The sequence below is a fragment of the Odocoileus virginianus genome, chromosome 1 (genome assembly GCF_023699985.2).
Source record: "Odocoileus virginianus isolate 20LAN1187 ecotype Illinois chromosome 1, Ovbor_1.2, whole genome shotgun sequence".
NCBI classification, from domain to species: domain Eukaryota; kingdom Metazoa; phylum Chordata; class Mammalia; order Artiodactyla; family Cervidae; genus Odocoileus; species Odocoileus virginianus.
The window spans coordinates 66249358-66273511 of NC_069674.1; the positions used below are offsets into that span (position 1 = coordinate 66249358).

Here is a 24154-nt window from a genome sequence, read left to right on the forward strand (position 1 = left end):
ATCCAGAATCCACTTCTCTCTCCCTCCCTGTCTTTCTGCCCTTATCTTTCTCTCTCTCTCTCTCACACACACACACACACACACACACATGCAAACACACATAACTTTTATTAATGTTTATAAAGCTCTATATTTGTAAATGAAGATGAAATTTCTTAGATGGAATCAGGAAAATACAGTGTTTAGAAACAGATAATCTGGGAATCTGAAAAGAGGTTGGAAATAACTAAACCAAATATTTCAAATAAAGTACATCAACCAGAGTCTTGCTCTTTAAAACCACTTAGTATTAACTTAATGGTGCTTTTGGAGGAAAAGAAGGAAAGAAAACTAGTACCCTTGATTTGACATTTAAAAACCATTCTTTGTGAATAAGGAATTTCTCGAGGAGAGGCAAATGAGCTTGTAAAAAAAACAATTTTGAGACTTCTTAGCTTCTCTAAGCACATGTTTATGTGTTTGTAAGTGTGTGTACACAAATGATGTGCATTTGACCAGCATTCTCATATAAATTTTCTCTAAACTGTCCTAGTTTGAGCCTAAATATTTACATGCTCAGATTCCAGGCCTAAGAGTTGACCAGTTTTAAGTCTTCTATGATTTAAGACACAGTTGAATGTGATACAGAACAAACAAATATTTGGTAGACTCCACCAATAATATGTTTGCTGGAATTTAATTGTGTGACCTGAAAAGATTTTATTGGACTTCTACTCTAAAAGCCATAATGCAGTATTATTTCAAACTTACTGGCCATTTACCCATTTCCCTTCCCCAAAGGCTATTTCTGTGTATAATTAAATTATACTCTGGAACTCATTGCTGACCCTTTGGAGTGTCTCCCAAATAAAGATGAATTTTTTTCCCTTTTGGCTATGAACCTAATTTGTTCCTTCCTTCCTAGAAACAACTGGCTTTAATTAGAAGAAAATTGTGGGTTTTTTCCCCCAAACTAAACAGAAGTCAATGCTGGTTTTCCATAGTAAGATTTTATCATCAGTTACAATCCAGTAATAAACAACTGAAAATCAAACAAAAGATTCCGTCAGACAACTGTTTGCTTCAGTGATTCCAAACTGACTGAATTTTTTCCCCTAAATACACTAACCTAAATGGTGGTTAGATAAACATTGCTTTAGACTTGAGGGTTTTATTACTCCAAAGTAAACATGTGTAAATCTTCACATAGTTGTTTCTTAGAATCCAGATATTCATTTTTTAAAAATCTTTCTTGCTTTCCTTAAAAGGGGAATCCCTTGAAAACATAGGTCCATGAAGATACAGGATGACCTTGTTGGTCATCTAACGTCTACTAATGAATGTCCTCTATGCCAAAGTCGCAACCAGGCCTCCAATGATACGAAGGCTGCTGCTGTATTGGGCAGCCCCAACTCTTCTTTCTTATACTTGGTCAAGTGCTACATTTTCTAGATTTTACCCACTGGAATTACTCATATCATCAGCATCCTTTTTCATATGACATTCCTTCTTTTAATTGTTTGAGTTTCTACTGGAAAAAAAAAAAGATGGAGGAGGATGTTACTTTTGTTATATATGACTGTTTATCTCATTTTCCAGAATCTCTTCATCTAAGCTTTTGCCCAACCATCCGATTTCCAAAATTAAAGATTTGAACATTTCTTATTCTCTCTTTTTCTTTCTTGAAGGTGCTCCTTTCCAAGAAGACTCAAAAAGAATGATAGCTCTTACCTTTGTAACATATTTTTCTGTAATGGGAAGGACAGATTTACTTTCTTAACAATCATATCTCAGAGACTTTGTAGCCATTTTGTGCGATTTTTTTTTCTCTTTATCATGTCCCTTGATGCCTTTATAGTGTATGAAATCAAATATATGATACCTATTTCATATGTATCATGAATGGGATGATGTACCATCCCACTCTTACTTATCTCTTGACCTTATTTTCACCTTTAGAGTCTTTTTAAAATCTTTTTTAAAATTGAGGTGAAATTCATATAACATAAAATTAACCATTTAAAAATGAACACAGTTCACTGGCACAATGTTTTGCAACCACTACCCCTACTTAGCTCCACAATATTTTCATCACCCCTAAAATAATCAATCTGATGTTTAAACTGAGATATAATTGATATATGACATTTTATCAGTTTCAGGTATACAATGTGACTCATGTTTGTATACATTGCAAAATTATCACTGCAGTAAGTCTAGTTGTCATTCATCACCACACATAGTTAAAATTTTTTCCTTGTGATGAGGACTTTTAAGATCTACTCTCTTAGCAACTTTCAAATGTAGGATACAGTATTAACTATGTTCACCATGCTGTACATTACAGTAATGATTTATTTGTTCTATAACTGGAAACTTGTGCCTCTTGACTACCTTCACCCATCTCTCTCATCCCCACCTCTGTAACTATGAGTTTGCTTTGGGGATTTTTTTGAGATTCTACATGTAAGTGAGATCATGTGGTATTTGTCTTTGTCTGCCTTATTTCACTAAGCATAATGCCCTCAAAATCCACCCATGTTGCCCCAAAGGCAAAAATTCATTCTTTTTGTGACTGTATAATATTCTATTGTGTAAATATACACAATGTGGTATATTTCTTTATTCTATCAATTGATTGCTTAAGTTGCTTCCATGTCTTGCCTATTGTAAAGAATGCTGCAATGAACATAGAGTTCATGTATCTTTTTAAATTAGTGTTTTAATTTTCTTCAGATAAGTACCTAGCAATGGAATTTCTAGGTATTTCATATTTTTTATTTGGGGGAACCTCGATATTGGTTTCCATAGTGGCTGCACCAATTTACATTCCAGTCAACAGTACAAAAAAGTTCCCTTTTCTTCACATCCTTGACAACACTTGTTATTTCTTGCCCTTGCCAGTGGATTGCCTCTTCCTTTTGTGGGTGGTTTCCTTTGCTGGGCAGAAGGCTTTTAGTTTGATATGGTACCACGTGTTTATTTTTCCTTTTGTTTGCCTTTGGTTTTTATTTCAAATTCAAACAATCATTGCAAGGACCGATATTAAGAAGTTTGCTTCCTGTGTTTTCATCCAGGAGTTTTCTGGTTTAAGATCTTACATTCTAGTCTTCAATCCATCTTGAATTAATTTTTGTGAATGGTGGAAGAGAGGGATCCAGTTTTTTCTTTTGCACATGGCTGTTCAGTCTTCCCAACATCTTTTATTGAAGAGACTGGCATTTCCCGGGCATATATTCTTGACTTCTTTGTCATATATTAGGTGACAATACAAGTGTGGGTCTGTCACTGGGCCCTCTGTTCTGTTCCACTGGGTTATAGGTTTATTTTTATGCCAATACCATGCCCTTTTGATTGCTATTGTTTTGTAATATAATTTGAAATCAGAAAGCATGGTGGCTCCAGCTTTGTTCTTTTCTTAAGATTGCTTCGGTTAGTCAGGGTTGTATGTGGTCCATATAAATTTTATGGTTTGTTGCTTTTTTTCATCTATCTATTCTTAACATCTAGCTTGAGACTTTCTCTGGTCTTCTTCCTTTAGAATCACTTAAAATTCTTTCAAAAATATATTTATGTATTATTCAACATTTTTCTAGTTCTGAGATATGGGAGACATACCCAAGCAGCCCTTGCTCACTGGTTTAATTATTCAAACACATTTACTGTATTCAAACAACTAAAACAGTTCTAGTGAAGGTAAAGCAGTATGCTTCTATTTCAGGGTTCCCACAACTGGCAGTTCATTAAGATAATGCACATCTGTGTCCCCAGCTTGTGAGTGTGACCCCGATGGGACCATTTCGGGTGGGCTTTGTGTGAGCCACTCTGATCCTGACTTGGGGTCTGTGACCGGCCGATGCCTGTGTAAGGAGAGCGTGGAAGGAGCAAAATGCGACAGATGCAAGCCAGACCACTACGGACTGAGCGCCGCGGACCTCCTTGGCTGTCAGTGTGAGTCAGCGGCGGCTGGGTCGTCACCTTGAATGCATTTTGAGGCTTGGAGCTGCCCCTGTCAGTGCTAACATTTGCTCATTGTAAATACTTGAGTCCCAGCATTCTCTGGATACTTTTTTTAGTGATACAAATCCTCTCACAAATTTTAGTGAATTGGTGAACTATTTTAGGTGGTTTGCTGAGTTTATCATCAAGAACCAGCAGAGGGCGCTCACATTTTCACTGCTGGAGCAAACGCAGGGTAACTGCCAAGAAATTTAATACCTTTATGAAAACTTTAAATTAAAAAAGAAAAATCCTCCACCAGGATTCCATCCTACAAGTTTGTTAACCTACATTATGCATTTTTGTGTAGATTGATGACTTCTTAGGCAATTCTCAAGTGGGGGAAAAAAGAAACAAGGAAGGAGTCATGGGAAAATAGAAATAACTGCAGAGTTTTGGGGAGCCAAGTGGGGAGCCCCTTGGCTCTAGGATCACAGAAATTTAAGGCTGCCTGGGGTCTCAGAGAGCTGCTGATTCCTTAGAGAGTCTGGGTTAATCGTTTCCCTTTGATCACAGTGTCATGCTCTGGGTTATACCCATATAAGGAACTGTGGATTATTTGCATGTTTAGAAAGCAGCATGATGAATCATTTTGTTTTTTAAATGCTCTTCTTTTGGGGTTTGATGTAAAACTTAATTTCAAGGTAATTAATTATATAGCTAAGCCAGTTTCGCAGTATACCTCTCAGTACTCCAGGCATTTACGCTGGTTCACTGACTAACATTATGCCCTCCAAGAAATGGGCCAAAATTGGGTTTTGTTTTGATTTTTCTTTTGTCAAAGATTTAGTTACATATAATTCACATGCCATACAATTCACTTTTTAGAGTATACAATTCAGTGATTTGTAGTATATTCAGGGTGTGTAACCATCACTACAATCCATTTTAGAACATTTTCATTACCTTAAAGAAACCCCATACTCTTATTTCCAGTTATATACCCTCAAAATTGAAAGCAGCATCTTAAAGATGATTTGCATGCCCATGTTAATAGAGGTACTATTCACAACAGTCAAAAGGTGGGAGCAACCCAGGTATCCATTGATGAATGAATGGATAAACAAAATATGGTATGTATGCATGATGGAATATTATTCAGCCTGAAAAAGAAGGGAAATCTTGATCCATCCTACAACATGGATGAAACTTGAAAGCATTTTGTTAAGTGAAATCCATAGAAACAGAACATAGAATGGTGGTTGCCAAGGGCTTGAGGGGAGGAAGGAGGAATAGAGAGATGGTATTTTATGATACAGAGTTTCAGTTTTGCAAGATGAAGAATTCTGGAGATTGGTTGCACAACAATGTTAGTGTACGTAACATTATTGAACTACATACTTAAAAATGGTGAAGATGGTAAAGTTTATGTTATACATATTTTACTGTAAAGAAGAAAAGAAACATTCCAGCTGCCACCTCCCATCCCACCAGCCCTGGTCAACCACTAATCTACTTTATGTTTCTATGTTGTTTGCTCACTAAGTCCTGTCTGACTCTTTGTGACCCCATGGACTGTAGCATGCCAGTCTCCTCTGTCCTCCACTATTTCCCAGAGTTTGCTCAAATTTACGTCCATTGAGCCAGCGATGCTTCTGTTCCTATAGATTTGCCTATTGTGGACATTTCATAAAGGGGAATAATATAATGTGTGGTGTTTTGTGTCTGGCTTCTCTTGCTTACCACAATATTTTCAAGGTTTATCCATGTTGTAGCAACTTCATATCTTTTCATTGCTAAATAATATTCCATCGTTTGGATATACCACTATTTATCCACTCATCAGTTTAAGGACATTTCAGCTGTTTCCAAGCACATTAGCTTTTCTTGTAGCAGATTCAGCAGGGAAAATACCTATCTTGCTCTGGTTGCACAATTTCTTAGCCTTCACAACATGAACAGAACTCAGCAACACCTATCAGTGGAAGAGAAAAAGGAGAGAGAGAGAATGAAAAAGAAAAAAGCAAAGAGGTGGTAAGAGAGAGAAAGTATTATAATAGATGGCATCTGCCAGAGAGGGAGCCATTAGTAACATCCATGATGCTCAGAAACACTTGCCCCTAATCACTTGATCCAGCCAGCATCACTTAGGAGAACTGTGCCCCACTCCCCAACATGCATGACCTCTTGTCTCCTCCTAACTGGAACCCAGTAGAACCACATGAGGGCTCTGAAAGTGTCTGGCATTGGCTTTCCTGGGGAAAGTTGAATGAAGTACAATAGCGGTGCGGCCAGGCAGACAGTGAACTTGACAGGGCAGGCTGCTCAGGGTTCTCGTGGCCACGTTTAGCTCAGTGTAAGCTAATAAGGTTTACCAGTGTGAAGAAGTCAAAATGAGAACAACTCTGTATGATGTGCTTTCAGCCTGCGACTGTCACCCCCTTGGGAGCCTGCCGCTGTTGCCCTGTGATGTGGATACAGGCCAATGCTTGTGTCAGGCATTTGCTGCCGGACTACGCTGTGAAGAATGCACTGTATGTATTTGCCTCTGATTCCCCTTTTAGGGGGGCTTCCCTGGTGGCTCAGATGGTAGAAGAATCCGCCTGCAATGTGGGAGGCCTGGGTTTGATCCCTGGGTTGGGAAGATCCCCTGGAGGAGGGCATGGCAACCCACTCCGGTAATCTTGCCTGGAGAGTCCCCAGGGATGGAGGAGCCTGGCAGGGCTACAAAGAGTTGGACATGACTGAGCACAAAATCGCCCGCTTTAGGGAGTGATGTGATCTCCTACGGCCATTGCCGAGAAGAGACTCGGTCTTGTTGATCATTTTCTTGCCCTATTGTATTTCAGTACTCCTAAGGTAAAAGTATTTACACTGCAGAAGTCAGCAAACACTGGAAATCAGCCCCTGTCTTTCTGCAGAAAGCTAGTAGTTAAACATTTACCAGCACATTTACCCAATGGATCTGAACCAACCCAGACAATAGTTTTATCCACTCTTCTCCTGGAAGTGCAAGCAATAGAGTATAACAACATTTATTTGCCGCTGCCCCCCCCCCACCCCTTGTTAAGGCACCAGGTCATGGAGTCTTTTAATATACAATCAGTTTCCCACCCCTACTCCTCCTTGCCTAAAATTATTTTTGGACGAGCTCATTAAAAAAAAAAATCAAGTTTAAATGTACTGTAGATTCCTGTGGGAAATAAATAAACCCCTGGATTTTTCACAGACTCTGCTACACACATGAGCATGTATATCTCAAATTAACAAAATAAAACATGTTCCCGCCATAAGAAATGTGTCATGCATTTAGAGAGTTAAAAAGCCAGCTCTTTCCTTTGTCATCCAAACTTGGCAGCCCACCCTGACATTTTAGAAAGAAAAAACAAAAACTTAACCTAATAAAAGAACAGTGACCTTGATGTGTCTGAAGACATGTAGCTGATAAATAAGAAACATATGTCTGTTACAACATAGTTTGTGCTAATATTGTAAGTTGCTTTACTGAAAACACATGGGGATGAGGCAGAGGAGGAGGGAAAAGAAAGCAAGGAGAAAATATGAAAAGGGAACTCTACCACAGGACAGGTCATCTACAAGTTTCACATTGGAAGGTGAGCTGTGCCAAGTTCCATGACCATGAATGGGCAATACAAACAAGGAGTGTAGAGCTAGTGAATAGGTCAACAGAGATACCACATCAGATCATCGCAGACAAACCTTAGACTCGGCCTGACTTCTTTTCTTAGCTAGTTAACTGCCATTGTTCTTGCAAAAGGAAAATAACTGAGCAGGGGCCACTATTGGGGAATCTTGTCCATCGTGGCTGAGCCAAGGCATCTGCTTGGTACCCCATGCGGATCTGCCGATGGTGCACTGGGGGCCAACATTACAGGGTGTGCTGCCTCGCGGGGGGGTCTCACAACCCCAGCCTGAGTAAAGCAGCTCAGTTCACATTGCTTTTGCCTAAACTGAAGTTTGGTTTGGGGGAAAAAGGATTTCAAAAGCCCTTAGCTGTGTTATGTAACAAATTCTGTCAACTTTTAATGTTTAAAATAAATCTGTTTGAGTAAAACTGGGCATAAAATTGTACCAAGATAACAACAAAACATATGAATACTTAACAAACCCATTTCAAATGAGAATTCCATGCCAACCTAGATCTTAGTTTCACCTACGCTTGTTAAGTAGATATTTGAGCAGGGGAGTCTTTTTCTGAGTCTTTTATAGTAAGCGTCAGAATTGAGAAGTAGTTGTTTGTATCTCACCAGCTGTTTATATCGAATAAAGGTCAAGATGTTGCAATGATGAGAAAAGTCCTGAAGAAGAGAGTTGGATCTCTCACATGGGGAGAGTTTGTTATGCCAAAACAATTATTTATAAGTAAGCAATTCTACTGAACGGTGATAATTCATACAAGATCTCACTATCAGCTGAACGATTTTTTTTTTTCTTAACTCACAAACATTGCTGTAGTGTGGAAGTAAAAATCCCTAGGGGTTTTATAGTAAGGGACTCCATTGGTTTTATGCAAACAGTTGCATAGGCTAGCTGAAGAATTTCTCCTGACTGGCCTTAAACAACCCAGCTTGATGCTTAAATTGGTGCTGTCAGAGGAACAGTGAGGTTTCTATTGCATTTCGTTTTTTTTTTTTTTTAATTGGAGTATAGTTGATTTACAATGTTGTATTTTAGGTTTACAGCAAAGTGATTGAGTTATACCTATATCTATTCTTTTTCAGATTCTTTTCTCATTTAGGTTTTTACAGAATATTGAAGAGACTTCCCTGTGCTATGTAGTAGGTCCTTGTTGATTATCCATTGCAATTCCATTTGAAGCAATATATAGACAACCTACCTGTCCTCTTCGTTCGAGTCCTGGGAATAGGAGATGTTTACTTTTAGAAGATCATTATCAAGGGTGTAGGCAAGCAAGCTGCAGTGTGATTGCTCAGGCCCTGTGGCTATTTACTGTCGACAACTGACTTGCGGTGCTTTTAATATAGATGCCATACTTCAGAGAAGCAGGTATCTTCACAACTGGAATCAACTGAGCATTTTCTGTTTGTAGGTTGGATACTGGGGACTGGAAAATCACCTCCATGGATGTTCTCCCTGCGACTGTGATATTGGAGGTGCTTATTCCAACATGTAAGTCAGTAAAATGAGTGAGTTTGGTGGCAGTATTCCTCAATCCCATTTCCATAACATAAGTAAAACACACTTATTAGGACATGATGATAATCAGAAGTGAAGTCATTCCATGGCAGGCAAAGGGCATTGAAAAGCAGCAATATTGAGACATTAAAGATAGCCCACTTGATTTCTTTCACTTCAGGTATTTCTGAGGCTGAGAAAACAGTTCTGTTACTTGGGAATCCCAAGGTGGTGGGAAATATCACTGCACATGTATGACTTGACCCACCTAAAACACAAACTTTTTGTCAGCGTGTAAAGAGAGGTCCAGCATTCTGGACCTCTCAGTTTTAGAGGAGAAGCAGAGAGCCACTGAGGACAGAAGCGGTGACCAGGGTTTCATGGATCTGAGTTGGTTTGTCAAGATCAGACCTGTAGAACTGAGAGAATGAACTTATGATTACCATAAGGGGAGAATGGCCAGGGGAGGGATAGATGGGAAATTTGGGATTGACATGAACATACTGCTGTATTTAAAATGGATAACCAGCAAGAATCTAGTGTATAGCACAGGGAACTATACTCAATTTTATGTAATAACCTAAATGGGAAAAGAATTTGGAAAAGAATAGATACATGTATATGTATAGCTGAATCATTTTGCTGTACGCTTGAAACTAGAACAACAGTGTCAATCAACTATACTCCAGTATAAAATAAAAAGTTAATAAAAAAACCAGACCTGTAGATCCCATTGCCTCTCCACATCTTCCCCAGGATGACTGATTGATGGATTCATAGAATGAACTCAAATCCAGAGGCCACTTACCCCAGCACCCCTAGGCCCTTATCTCACACTTGCCACCCCACCTTCACTTTTTTTTCACGAGGTGGGTTTGTTTCCCCACAGGTGCTCACCCAAAAACGGGCAGTGTGATTGCCGTCCCCACGTCACAGGTCACAGCTGCACTGAGCCAGCGCCTGGCTATTTCTTTGCTCCTTTGAATTTCTACCTCTATGAGGCGGAGGAAGCCACGCCACTTCTGGGACTGGCACCTTTGGTTTGTATTTCACTGACTCTCCTTACAGACTTCATCTGGTGGAGTGTAGGTAAATACATAAAGTACACCCTTGAGATTGTGGGCAAGGTACCCGGAAGAGAGTGGTTTTACCCACAAACACGGAGCAGAGTTGATTCTATTACGGAATTGCAGATTCTATTAAGTCTTAAGGGCAGAGTTTGCATTCTATTTTATTTTTATATCCCCATTCCAACACAGAGGCTGGCACAGAAGTGTGAATTGGATTAAGTTGTGATGACACAGACTTGACTCTTGCTCTTTCAAGGTACCCGTCAGCTAGAGAATGTTTATTGAGCGTTTCCTGGTCTGTCTCCCTGATGACACTATAAACCATGAGAGGGAAGGTTGGGTGTGTATTCCATCACCACTGCTGCTCTAGGGCAGAGCCCAGTGATTGGTGCATAATAGAAAGCTGTGAATCTCTGCTACTGAATGAATGAATCTGGTAAAAAACCGGCTGTAAGATGTGCTCACCAACCTCCTGAAGCTGATCTTGGATTAGCAGTCCTCAGTGCTGCTGTGTGATTGAAAACGCCCCTTTGTCCCATTCATTACAAGTCACAGCCCTGTGGGGGATGCTCCCTAAAAACATTTATCTCAAAGTCTTACGATGGGGGCAAACACAAGCATCCGAACCCAACGGAGAAAAGTTAAGTTAGACTCTGATGGCACCCACATGCCTGTGACTCCAGCCGCAGGCAGGAATCTGACCCAGGAAAAGGCAATGTGAGGTGAACGACTTCAAGGGGAGAAGGCATATGAAAGTTGATTCCAGAGACAGGATTTGGATGGAAAACTGGGAACTCATTCCAGGTTCCAGTGACTAAGTCATTTCCTGAGAGCTCTTCCTAATCTGGACATGACTAGTGGGAGGGATGAAAATACCCCTGAAGAGGCTTGGAATTTGCTCTTTTACTGACTGAAACTGGGGCAGGAAGAGGAGGCTTGCACTGTCCTGACCTCGATTCAGCACTGCGGTGGGTAGAGTCAAGATAAAACAATCCTATGTCTGGATTCTTCCTCATGGTTTTTAGCATTACAGGTTTATGAGAGTAACTGGAAAAAAAAAAAAAACTTTAGAAAGGGAATATTGATATTTAGGCTCCACCTCCAACTATCATGAAATAATATAAAAAATATACCTAATGATCTTGGTCCCTGGTTCCCGGCCCAAAGTTCCTAGAACCTGTGAGCTTTTCTAAGGGATAAGAGCACTAGAAGGATCCTTTGTTCTAATGTTTGGTCTTTGACCCTGGCTGCTGACACAGAACTACTAAATCGTTTGGACTTTTCTGGGTGAGAGGAGTGTCATTTGTCCTGATGAGGTAAGTCTGGATGGCTTCAGGTCAGTGGTTGGTCACCAGAAAGTATTAGACACTTGAAACTTTTGGCCCCATACCCCATCCTCCAGGAAGGGGAGAGGTGAGGGAGATCGAGGTAATGATCCATCATGTCTGTGGGCTGAAGCCTCCACACAATTCCTGCAGGTACTGGGTTCCAAGAACTTCCAGCTGGGTGGCCACATCGGTGTGCTGGGGGTGGTGCAGCCCAGCTCCAAGGGGACAGAAGCTCCTGTGTCTGGGACTCTTCCAGTCCTCACCCTATGTACATGTTCATCTTCACTGTTCATCTATATCCTTTCATCATATCCTTTATTATACAAAAAAAACAGTAAACATAAATAAGGGATTCCCTGAGCTCTGTGAGTCATTCTACCAAATGATCAAACCCAGGGGAAGTGTCACAAGAACCCCAGTTTATAGCCAGGCACATAATGCTGAGACCCAGGCTGACTGGCATAGAAAGGGATCAGTTAAGGTCTCTGCCCTCCAGAAGTTTTTAACCACAACTAATACTTTTCATAAATAGCTCAAGACCAGGACAGTGCCGTAAAACAAGAAGAGTCCATAAGTGCTTCAGGATTTTAGAGCCATGACTAAACCTTTATGAATGGACTTAATACACAGGTAGAATCATCTGAACTGAGACTTGAAACTAATTGTTTCCACTGGTGGACTAGGGGAGAAGACAATCCAGTCAGAAAAGTTCCAAGTAATAACTCAGAGGAGAAACAATGCAGGTGTATTCACAGGTAGAACAGAAAGTTTACATAGAGAAGAAGTACTGGAAGATAAAATTAGATTTTCCCATTGAAGAGGCTGGGCTTCCCTGGTGGCTCAGTAGTAAAGAGTCTGCCTTCAATGCAGGAGACTCGAGTTTGACCCCTGGGTCTGGGTGATCCCCTGGAGAAGGAAATGACAACCCACTCCAGTATTCTTGACTGGAAAACCCACAGACAGAGAAGCCTGGTACACTACAGTCCATGGTGTTGCAAGAGTCAAACACAACTTAGCAGCTAAACCACCACCATTAAAGAGGCTAAATTTTGAATCTTTCTGAGCAAAGGAACGGCGTGATGAAGACTGTCCTCTGTGTCCTCATAGACACCATCCAGCAGGAGAAGAGTCTAGTTTGGAGCAGCACCATCTGCAGTAGTCCAGACAGGGATGGAGAAGGGGCCAGGTTCAGGAAGAAAAGAGAGGATGGAAAACGGGGACACACAAGGACATGAATCCAAAACCCATCTTACAAGTAATTCTTTTAATACTCAAATTGGAGAGCTAAGAAGAATGACAATTAACTTTCTTGGTAGGTCTTCAAAAATCTATATATCTATATCTATCCATCCATCCATATCTACCTATCTGTCTATCTAATCTTTCTTAGTCTGTGCAGGCTGCTAAAAATACCATAGACCAGATGGCTTGTAAACAACACGAACTTATTGCTCACAGTTCTGAAGGTTAGGAAGTCCAAGGTCAGGGTACCCACTGATGCAATGTCTGAGACCCACTTCCTGGTTCTTAGAGGGCTATCTTTTCACTAAGTCCTCCCATAACAAGGGATTTCTCTCAGGCATCTTTTAGAAGGGCACTAATCCCATTCATGAGGACTCTGCCTTTATGACCTAATCACCTCCCAGAACCCCACCTCCTAATACCATCACCATGGGGATTCGATTTCAACACAGGAATTTAGCAGGGGAACACAAGCATTCAGTCTATGGCAACATCCTTGCTACTCAAAATATGGTGTGCAGACCAACAATAGTGGCATCATTTGTGGATTCATTAGACTTGGAGACTCTCAGCCCCCATCTGGACCTACTGAATCCAGTCTGCATGTTAGCAAGATCCCCAGGTGATCTGTACACAGTTTGGGAAGCACCTGACTTGTTTTCTTATAGAAATTAAACGTGGCCACAAAAGTTAATATTGATTGAATTTAACATAGTATGGCATCTAATATAGTATTCCATAATATGTTTTCTGTGTAAAATTAGTAAAATAGTTTCTGATTTTGTGTTGTAAGGTGAACATAATTAGTGAGGGGAAAACAGTGAAGAGGACAAATAAACATAAGCCTGTGGGTCCTGTCCAAAGGAGCTGACTGAACAGCCTGCTCAAGAGTCTGAACAGTGACCACTAGAATAGAGGGCTCAGGGCTTCCCACTCACAATGAACAACCAGAGCATCTGTGAAATTAAAAACTTTGTCTGTAAAACTAACAGTGAAACATCAAGCAAACATATAGGGGCTTCCCTGCTGGCTCAGACAGTAAAGAATCTGCCTGCGATGCAGGAGACCCAGGTTCAGTCCCTGGCTTGGGAAGATCCCCTGGAGAAGGGAATGGCTGCCCACTCCAGTATTCTTGCCTGGAGAATCCCCACGGACAGGGGAGCCTGGCGGGCTACAGTCCATGGCGTCGGAAAGAGTCGGACACAACTGCGTGACTAACACACGGGATACAGTGAAAACTTGGAAATGAACAACTGGAGAGTCTGTGTAGACAACTGAAAGACTGGGAGATAATATAAAAGTGAGTCCCACAAAGCCCAGGATTTAAAGGAAACTGCAGGTGCATGGATGCAATTCTGCTGTTTTAGTTTAGCTGGTGGAATTTTGCTATCCTGACATAATCTCTTATGGGAACATTTAAAGCCAAATTTTACAGACCATGAGAACTAAGAGAAATTGGTCTGGAGGTGTCAAAATTACAACATCTAATAAACCTTTGAGTTGGTACATTATGCATATTGGTAATGTTCAAAACACCATAAAAGCAATAGCAAAGAAGAAATGTTTTCCCAGTTTAGAATTACACTAGTATAATAGCCCTTGAAAAGAAAACTCAACACATAGCCTTATAACCACCCAAAATTTCACATTTTCACAGAAAAACAAAAAATTTTACTCTGCCTCCATGACTTCCTCCCAAGGCTATTAAGTGAGAATAACGATTCCCTTTTAAATTCTGGTAGAACCTGAAACTCTTCAACCATGATAAAATTGAAACTGTTGTTTGTTACTTAAACTACCATTTCTTTTCTTTTTAAGATATTAGCAACAGCTTTGCCTACATGCGATGTAGGCAACATCGCATGTTATTTCCAGCAACAAGGAGATGATTTCATAATTGACAAAGGAAATATAATACTGAGAAAACATCAGCAAAGCATATAAGCAGATGAACAGAATGAGGTAAACCATTTCTTCAGGGTCATTGTCTATTCTGCTAGAAGCAAATAACCTGGGTAATGCACTTAGAACCATGCCTGGCTCATGTAAGTACTCAGTCACTCTAAGCTCTTAATATCCTCAAGAATAGAGTAAAGGAAAGCAAGACACACACTCAAAGTAACTAGAGCCTCTGGAAAAAACTTCATTAGCTTTATTTCTCTTCAGCGTGAAAACCTTGGGAAAGTAAGATTCTGGAGAGTTGAAGAGTCAGACTGTGCTTTCATATTTTCTTGTCTTTTCAAAAAAGGAGACGTGCAATGCTGAGTAATGGCTATCTTCCTAGTTGAAGACAGAGGACATGTTGGTGTCCCTGGGGATGCTGCATGCCTATGCTCTTGATTCTGAAATGGTTATAGTTGATCAGTGCTGGATATGAGTGTCAGGGTGATGCTGCCTCCTCAGGGCCCTGCCTCCAATAGCTTCTGCAGGCTAGAGGAGACCAGAAAACCCTGTGGCCATTCAACTACTATTTAATTAAAGGCAGGATAACTTTAGGTCTATTTGTTCATTCGTTATGCTGGGGTCTTTACCGAGCATTCCTGTGTGTTTGCATGAAGGGACATGTTGGAAAAGCAAAAGAAAGCAGATGTTGGCTGTCCTGTTCATACAACCAGCACTTGAAACAGTTCTTCATGCCTAAGAGACTTTCTTGATTGAAAGAATGAAAACAGAAACACCTAGACATAGAGCGTGCCCTTGAGATTTTTGTGGAAGAAATGAGGCATGTGCACAAACAATGAATGCATTTCAGGGTGGGGTGTGTGAAGAGGTGCACAAAACGTGTTACGAATTTCCCTTAAGGAAACCACCTCCAGCCGAGAGGATCGGAGAAGGCTTCGTGAGTGGTGGTCCTCTGTTCAGGCTCATGTTCACGTCAAAGCAGTTTTGCTCTTCTTCTTGTCCGTCCCCATGTCCCCTGTCCATAAAACTTTCTCTGACTCCAGGCATCTCAATTTGAAGTCCTCCTGAAAAAAGAAGGGTTGGAGTGCCCTTGTTCCCAGTGGCACAGATCAGTGAACTTCCCAATTTTACTGCACAGAAGTATCACCCGGGGAATTTGTTTAGAATGCAGACGCTAGGGCCTTCCACTGGAGATGCTGAATCGGGGAATCTGACTAGTGTCATGAAACCTGCATATTTTTTCAAGTAACTCTGGAGCCACATTGGACTTCTATACTGGATAGTGCAGATATGGAACATTTTCATTATTGCAGGAAGTTCAATTAGACAATGTTGCTCTAGAGCAGTGATGCTCAATTTGGAAATCTGCAGAGACTTTAGGAAAACATACATACATTTTGTGATCTTTAATTGGATTTAGATATTTGAGATGTTTGGCATAATGATTTTTTATTTATTTTTTTTTCATTAATATTTATTTTATTTATAAGGATTGCTTTTAAATTTGATAACCATTAATTAATTTAGATTATTTTCACTTTAGTATTTTATGAGGTTGATTCTCAACTGTAACAGTCTTCTTTTTTCTGGTTAATCTTTTTTTTTATTTTTTTTTTATTTTTTTTAATTTTTTTTTTTTATTTGTTGGAGGCTAATTATTTACAAAAAAATATGGAACGCTTCACGAATTTGCGTGTCATCCTTGCGCAGGGGCCATGCTAATCTTCTCTGTATCGTTCCAATTTTAGTATATGTGCTGCCGAAGCGAGCACGGCATAATGATTTTTTAAAATAAATACTTTTTGGATCATTTGGGGGAAAAGAAGAAATCTGCATATTTGCCACACACCCCTAGTAATATGAGTGGTCCCTGGAAGCACTTTGAGAAACACTGTTGTAAATAGCCACAGACTCCTCTCCTGACTCTCACCTGAAACAACTACTTCTGTATTACTCACTTGGAAAACTTGTAGTCATCCCTTAAGACCTAATTCAGATTTATCTTTCTGTGACATTCACTACCCTAACATCCAGACATTAGTATTGTTTCCATCTCTAGGGTCCCATAGGTCAGTAATTTTCAAATTGCAGGTCATGCCTATTGGTAAGTAGGTCATGAAATCAATTGACTTGGATCAACTTAGTAGGACAGAAGACTATAAAGCAAGGGCATATTTTTTGGTGAAACTTTTAGTTTTACATAAGTGTATGTGTGCATATGCGTCCATCCTTAATCACTGGCTTAGGTTGGGTTTCCTAGAAACAGAGACTGCAACAGAGATCTGAATGCATGTGTTTTATTGAAAGAGTGCTCATCAGGAGAAACCTGTCAGGAAGGAGGGCAGGAGGCTGGGGCGGGGGAAAAGGGAGGCAAGGATGGCATCTAGGGTAGTCTAGCCTTGCCTTCTTCCCTGGGGAAACTCTGAAGTGTACATTGCACCAAAGAGTTGTCCTCCACTGAGGCCACAGGGCTGGCCTGTTGTATTCTCATGTCAGGCAGTCATGGCTACAAACTGCCAGGGCAGACCCAGATCACCTCCCAGGTGAGACAGTTCCCTTCAGCCAAGGGCAGTTCTCAGAAGAAGGGAGCAGTGGTGAGACATAGCAGCTAACAGTCCCAGAAACTGGTGGCAAGATAGAGTGGTCCAATAAAGGGAACCAGGCAGTACACTAACAGCATCAATTCCAGCTCATTCCTGGCATGCTCAGACCCATGGGCAGGGCCAGGGTAAAATAGAAGTTAAATGCAGAGCCCTCTAATTGAGAAATTAGGGGGACTCCCCTTGCAGTCCAATAGTTAGGACTCCATCCTTCTGCTGCCGGGTGTATGGGTTTGATCCCTGACAGGGAAACTAAGATCCTGAATGATGCTCAGCCAAAATAAAAAATAAGGGCCCCTTAAAATAGTAAAATATTAATTTACTTTCTTCCATAGTCTCTGCCTCTCAACTTGTCAAAATATTTTATATGCTATTTAATGTCATTCTAAGTAAAGAAATATTAAAAATTTTAATTATTAGCATGAATTATACTATTCATCTCCATAGTATGCAATGCCAATTTTAATTGCAAACATAAGAGCACTTAATTCTTACACATAATCATTGAAATTACACAATTTTTATTTTGGAGTCATATATGTATGTATGTATGTATGTGTGTGTATATATATGTATATATGAGAAGGAAATGGCAACCCACTCCAGTAATCTTGCCTGGAAAATCCCATGGACAGAGGAGCCTAGCAGGCTACAGTCCATGGAGTTGCAAAAGAATCAGACACACTTTAATGACTAAACCATCACCATGCATATATATTTTATTCTTCCTAGAACAATGGAAATGCTGTACAAAACTAACTCAGCTGTTATTTCATGTCTTAGTGTGTGTTTGACCAACAATACCTTCAGCTTATTGATGAGTAAGGAGGAACTGAAAGGAAAAGAAACTCTGAGTTGCCTATTGTCCTCTTTCCTTCTAGTTATCATTTTCAGTGTAACTAGTTGGCTGACACAAGGAAGTAGCATGAATAATGTGTTTCTTAGAATGTCATTCCCTTCTTTCTGCTTTCAAAGAAATTTCTGGTTGGAACAGAAAACGCAGCTTCTTGGAGCTGTTGGCACCCCTGCTTACTTAGTCACAGATGCAGCGCACTTACTTTGTGCTACCTCTGAGTCCCACTGAATGCCTAAGCATAGTAGGTCCACTTGAATCCCATGCTCCTGGGCAGCCTGTGCCCTGCATGCAAACGGGACAGCAAAGAGGCAGACACACACTGTGAATATATCTTCTGTCCTTATGCATGCTCCATTGTCCCAAGACATTTCACTTAGGAAACAACTTCTTAAATCTTAATTATTTCAAGATGATGAGAGCCAAGCGTTAACCCAAGCGTGGGGTCCTTCTGTGCACGGGGTCCCATGCAGCTGCACAGGCTATATGCCCGTGAAGCTGACTCTGCCCGTTTGCTTCTTAAGCTCACTCTATGCAGGAGTGTGACCACCCAGCAGCTTTATAGTAGTGGAATTCTTTGTCCCTACCCAAGAATTAAGACATGTACCAATGACAACCAAGAGTAACCATCCGAGCCCACAGTCCTTATAACCCGTATCTGTCAATGCCAGAAATATTGCTCATGTCAGTGCCTCCCCTTCCCTCCTTATCCTGTCCCAGTTCGCCCCAGATGACAGTTTTAGCAATGGCTCTTCTGCTCCACAAGGGTCATCAACACATGTTACCCACTGAGGTCCTTGTTGCCACCTGAACATTAAGTGATTCCCCTCCAGGAATGCATCTTCGAGTCTGCTTTTAGGTACACTGTCTGCTACCAACTATTTCAGGTCAGAGCCTGAGACTGGAGTCATGTGCAGGTGATTTACAAAGGCAGTCTTCTTTGGGAAAACTCTTTAAGAGAATGAAGGAAATAAGATGAAGAGGGAGAAAGAGTCAAAGGTGGTCTCAGGCAAAACAAACCTTGGATTGACCCATAGAGAAAGTCAGAAACATAAACTACAGATAAAGTTTTCCTACCTCTCGAGACCACAGGGCTAGCCTTTTATATCCTATCAGGCAGTCATTGGTGGCTTCCCCAGTGGCTCAGAGAGTAAAGAATCTGCCTGCAATTCAGGAGACCTGGATTCGATTCCTTGGTTGGGAAGATTCCCTGGAGAAGGAAATGGCAACCCACTCCAGTAGTCTTGCCTGGAAAATCCCATGGACAAAGGAGCCTGGCAGGCTGCAGTCCATGGGGTTGCAAAGAGTTGGACATGACTGAGCGACTAACACACAGGCAGTCATTGGCTGTGAGCTACCCTAGGCATAGGGGTAGGGATGTGAGAGGCAAATTCTCCAGACAAGGGGCAAATGTGAGCTGTTAGAAGTCACACTGGTACAACAAATGGGGAATGGATGTACCAACTAAGTAAAGGGGATCCCATGGGGCACCTACACTGTCTGCTGCAATTTCCAAGATACTATTAAAATTTTTATTATTTTACTATTTTTAAAATATTTTTATTTATTTGACAGCTCCAGGTCTTAGAACAGGTTCTTTAGTTGCAGCATGTGAACTCTTAGTTGCAGAACTCTTAGTTGCAGCATATAGGATCTAATTCTCCCACCCAGGGATTGAACCCAGGCCCCGCTGCATTGGAAGCATGGAGTCAACCAATGAACCACCAGTGATGTCCTCAGAATCCTTCTTTAAAGTTTGAAAATGTTGCAGAGATGAGTTTACACACACCTCCATCTCATTTCTTATTTACCTTAAACCCCTCTGTGGCAGGGATTCTAGTCTATTCATCTTTGCATCTGATTCAGAGGCCGGGATTGAATTGTTACTAAATAAACATTTGTCAAGTGAAGAGCCGTTTGTGGTAGATCACAGAGCAACTTGAACTTCAGGCTAAGTAATTTGGGCGTGAGGTTGTTGGCAGTGAGAACGCGTTTGAAATGCTCTTTGGCAGCAGTGTGTGGTATGTATTGGACTAGAGGGATCACAGAGAGAACAGCCAAGAGACTTTGCAGCAACACAGGCAAAAAGTAAGAAAGAGGCAGAATTCCAGTGGAGGCTGGAAGTGTTGAGAGGCAGATGCAGATGTCATCAAGGAAGCATTATCTACAGGGTCCAGATGGTCCAAGGCTGACATCCAGCATCGGGACCAGCAGGGCTGCTAATCAACCAAGCGTGTGAGCAGTTTTGTACTCATGTGCCCCCAGGCAGATGGGAGAAGATCATTTCTCACATTTGCATGAAAGAAATATCTAGAAAAAAATAAATCCATGTGGTTTTATCATTGTCATGCACAATTAGGCAAAATCCATGAAGTAGGCATGGGAATATTTTCCTTCTCTTCATATTTTGGCCAGAGCTCCGTAGTCATGTCTGAGAAAAGCCAGAGTCACCAATGTGGAATCACTCAGTTTATGACACATGGGGTACTTCAAGTGCTGGCCAGTGATCTTGCTTTCCAAGTGATCATTCTATGCAGTAACATATGTTCCACAGCTGCAGAATCAGCACTTTATTCTCCGTGGTATTCTGGAATGTGTCCTGGTTGGAATAGTTCATCTGGGACTCAGATGGATCATATACACATCAAGAAATACATGAGGTTTTTAATTTTCTCTTCCAACCCTTCACTCTAGGCAAAGTTGTATTCATTCCTCTCCTATTTTAGGGCTCGGTGACTTCTGACCAACTGCCTGCTGTTTCCATCTTTCTCCGAGAGCCAGTTCCTGGGATGCCTGTTATGTGGACGGGACCCGGATTTGCCAGGGTTCTCCCTGGGGCTGGTTTGAGATTTGCTGTGGGGGACATCCCTGTTCCCATGGATTTCACAGTTGCCATTCACTATGAAACTCAGGTATCCTTTAACTCCCCTTCTGTGATGGTGGTTCCAAGCTGAATGAAATACATTCTCAAGCTAAGTGTTTCCATTCCAGTCTTGCCTAGGTTCATCATAACAGGATTTGCAGAAAGTTGAACATCTGGAGAGCATTGTAAACCAAAGGGTTTCCTGAAGATATTAAAGCAACACAGGGAGCCATATGTACACACACATTATTCTGTGGAGAGAAACTAAAGCTGGAGCTATAGATTTAAGATACTAGGTCTAAGGAAGTGGTGATTGAATGTTTGTATAAGAATAATAAATAACTAAAATAATGCAAATCCTGCCCTCCTATGACATTTTCCCCCCTAAAATTGTAATAAGCAACATATGTGCAGAGATTTAGACTCATGGTTATGCAGAAGAGGCATTTATTTGCACTTGGATTTTACCAGGAGACAAAAGGTCAAACCAACCTGGTCCTCTTGCCTCCTCCCTTTTGAGCCCTTCCCCTGCCTTTTGAGAAATAGCTAAGAAAGAAGAGAAACCAAATTAGAAAACACTTGATCTAGAGTTTTCTTTGCATAATCTTTTCTTTGGTGGTCTGAAACTCCATAGACCATCTCCCCTAAAAAATATTTTATGTGGCTGGGGATGGTCTCAGAATCCCTCTGGGGACCACATTCTGAAAGGGTTCATTGTCTGTTGCATGACCAGAGTGGATGATCTACTTTGAAACTCTTAATATGACATGCTTCTTAATTTCTCAGTTAACAAATTAAAAACAAGGGACTTGAAGGCACTTTGACCTGGTGAGTATGACAAGAATGTCATTTTTTAAAAAGATACGTGTATATAAATGTGTATGTATAAATATATATAAATTTTTGTATAGACAGAACATATATCTGACAGCTTTAAAAAGCTTTTCCAGATTGTGAGACTTCTAGAGTTTAGGTAATTAGCATATATGCACTCTCTCTATATATATATGTGTGTGTGTGTGTGTGTGTGTGTGTGTGTGTATTTATACACATGTAAATATATCTGGTAATATAATATTAAATAATATAAATGTATATAAGAATATTTATGCAATAGTATGAAAGAAAGATATATCCTTTTGTGAAAGATTCGTTTTTTTCCCTTTGTGCTGTGATCCAAGAACATGATGAGTTAATTGACTCTTTGGGAGACAGATGTTAAAGATTGGATTTTTAGGGGGTATAGAGAGTTTGAGATGGACATGTGCACACAGCTGTATTTGAAGTGGAAGACCAACAAGGTCCTACTGTTCAGCACAGGGAACCCTGCTCAATGTGATGTGGCAGCCTGGATGGGAGGGGAGTTTGGGGGAGAATGGATACATGTGTATGTATGACTGAGTGCCTTCACTGTTCACCAAAACTATCACTACATTGTTAACTGGCTATATCTCAGTACAAGATAAAAAGTTTAAAAAAAATGAAAGATTAGACCTTCAGAAGTCCCAGGGGTTTTCTAGACCCAGGAATTACATCTATGGCCATAAACAATATTCTTTCTACCTGGATCATAATTCAAATACCAGAAAGTTAAGCCTGAGGGTGAATCTCTTCTCATAAATGCAAAACTCCATTTTTCCAAGCAGACTTTGGGTTGCAAATTTATCCTGTGCACTATCCATTAGAAATATGTTGGTGCATGCATCCTTGCAGGAACATGCCCTTATATGATGCCTGTCTAGTCTGCAGATGACTGGACCATCCAGATGGTGATTAACCCCATTGGAGCAAGCAAGCACTGCACACATGAGACCCCACAGCCAAAGCCTCAGGCTTTACCAGCAGCTTCCAGGTATGCATGGGGACCTGGCCTCAAATGCTGAAGGTTTCTCAGAATGTTGTTTGTCTTGTTTGTCTATCAGTAATTTGTAACTAGGAACTATGTGGGATAAGAGGTGTATCAAAGGAGACTGTAATGTTTATTAAGTGTTTACTATATGCTACACTATGATTTACATTTAATAGCACGTTGAATTTTCCTAACAACTCAATGAGGTAGATCTTGTCTTCATCAGAGGAGGAGGAAATTGAGAACATTTTGATGACTTGCTTGAGTTTTATATCTGATGTATAGCAGGACCAGGGCTCCAGCCCAGACAGCCTGACTCTGATCCTGAATGTTTGTTTTCTGTTCCCCCAGATGCCTGGAGATGTGAACAAACGAAATAAGAGTACAGTGTTCAGTTTGAGTTATCTCAGCAGCTGAAAGTCTATTTTTCAGGCCAGTAATTTTGCATTGGAGATTTGTGGCTGAATAAAACAGAAACTTGTTAATATTAGCCTGATAGATGGGAGGGAGGACATTTGCTCCATCCTCTCCCCAGAGCAGTCGTGATACCCCTTGGCCAGCTCCCAAGGTTTTGCTATTTGGCACAATCCTGTGGTAGAGCCAGAGAGAATCTGAATGTGAACTGACCACCCAACCCACCTGAACTGGTCTAGATCTAAACCAAGCCTCCATCTGGCAGTGGAACCCGCTTCACAGCACATGTGGAACACACCAAATGAAATGGCTGCTTCGTTTATATAACTGTACTTATGACACTGAATTTTTGCTTTATTTCTTTTAATACAGAATCATGCTGCTTCCCACACCCATCTGTTTAGAACCAGATGTACAATATTCCCTTGATGTCTATTTTTCCCAGCCTTTGGAAGGAAGGTTCAAGGCTCATTCACCCATCCTGGTTGATTCTGTGAGTACCACAGGAGCCTTGCGGGTGCTTCCTTCTGAACTGAGTTCCATTCTAATCGTACATGTAGGTTTGTACTTTGCAGTGTTTCATGAGAAATAGAAATCTATTTGTTTCATTATGAAAATCACCTACTTTTATGAAGGTCACCCAATAACAATGGCAAATCTTCCAGAACAGCACTTGTCAGCCCCGGTTTGAAGTGTTTTCCATATTCTGTTGTTGAGACTTCATGACAACTCTGTGAGGGAAGTCTGTGTTTATTCCCATTTTACAGACAGAATTGAAGCAAAGGGTCACAGAGCTAGTGAGTGAGGCGAGAGAATTCAGAGCCAGAAGGCCTGATTCCAGCATCTCTGCCTGGAGCCACAACTGTGTACTTGCATTATAGAAAGTTTGGGGAGATAGTCCACCAATAATTAATTACTTACTGTCATCTTGTAACTTCCCATTTTCTACCTATTATAC

General features: G+C 40.8%; 1 protein-coding gene and 1 non-coding gene across 2 annotated transcripts in view; one reads left to right on the forward strand and one right to left on the reverse strand.

The window, feature by feature from the left end:
* The window catches only part of LAMB4 (laminin subunit beta 4), a 107101-nt gene that overhangs the window by 21272 nt on the left and 61675 nt on the right, over nt 1-24154 (forward strand). Inside the window, 7 exon segments of the mRNA XM_070476863.1 lie at nt 3751-3930; nt 6343-6452; nt 8990-9069; nt 9965-10115; nt 20797-20982; nt 22676-22785; nt 23569-23689. Coding sequence (XP_070332964.1) covers nt 3751-3930; nt 6343-6452; nt 8990-9069; nt 9965-10115; nt 20797-20982; nt 22676-22785; nt 23569-23689 — 938 coding nt within the window.
* On the reverse strand, nt 16283-16389 carry LOC139036680 (U6 spliceosomal RNA). The gene has a single exon (XR_011489512.1). It is a non-coding gene; the product is annotated as a U6 spliceosomal RNA (small nuclear RNA).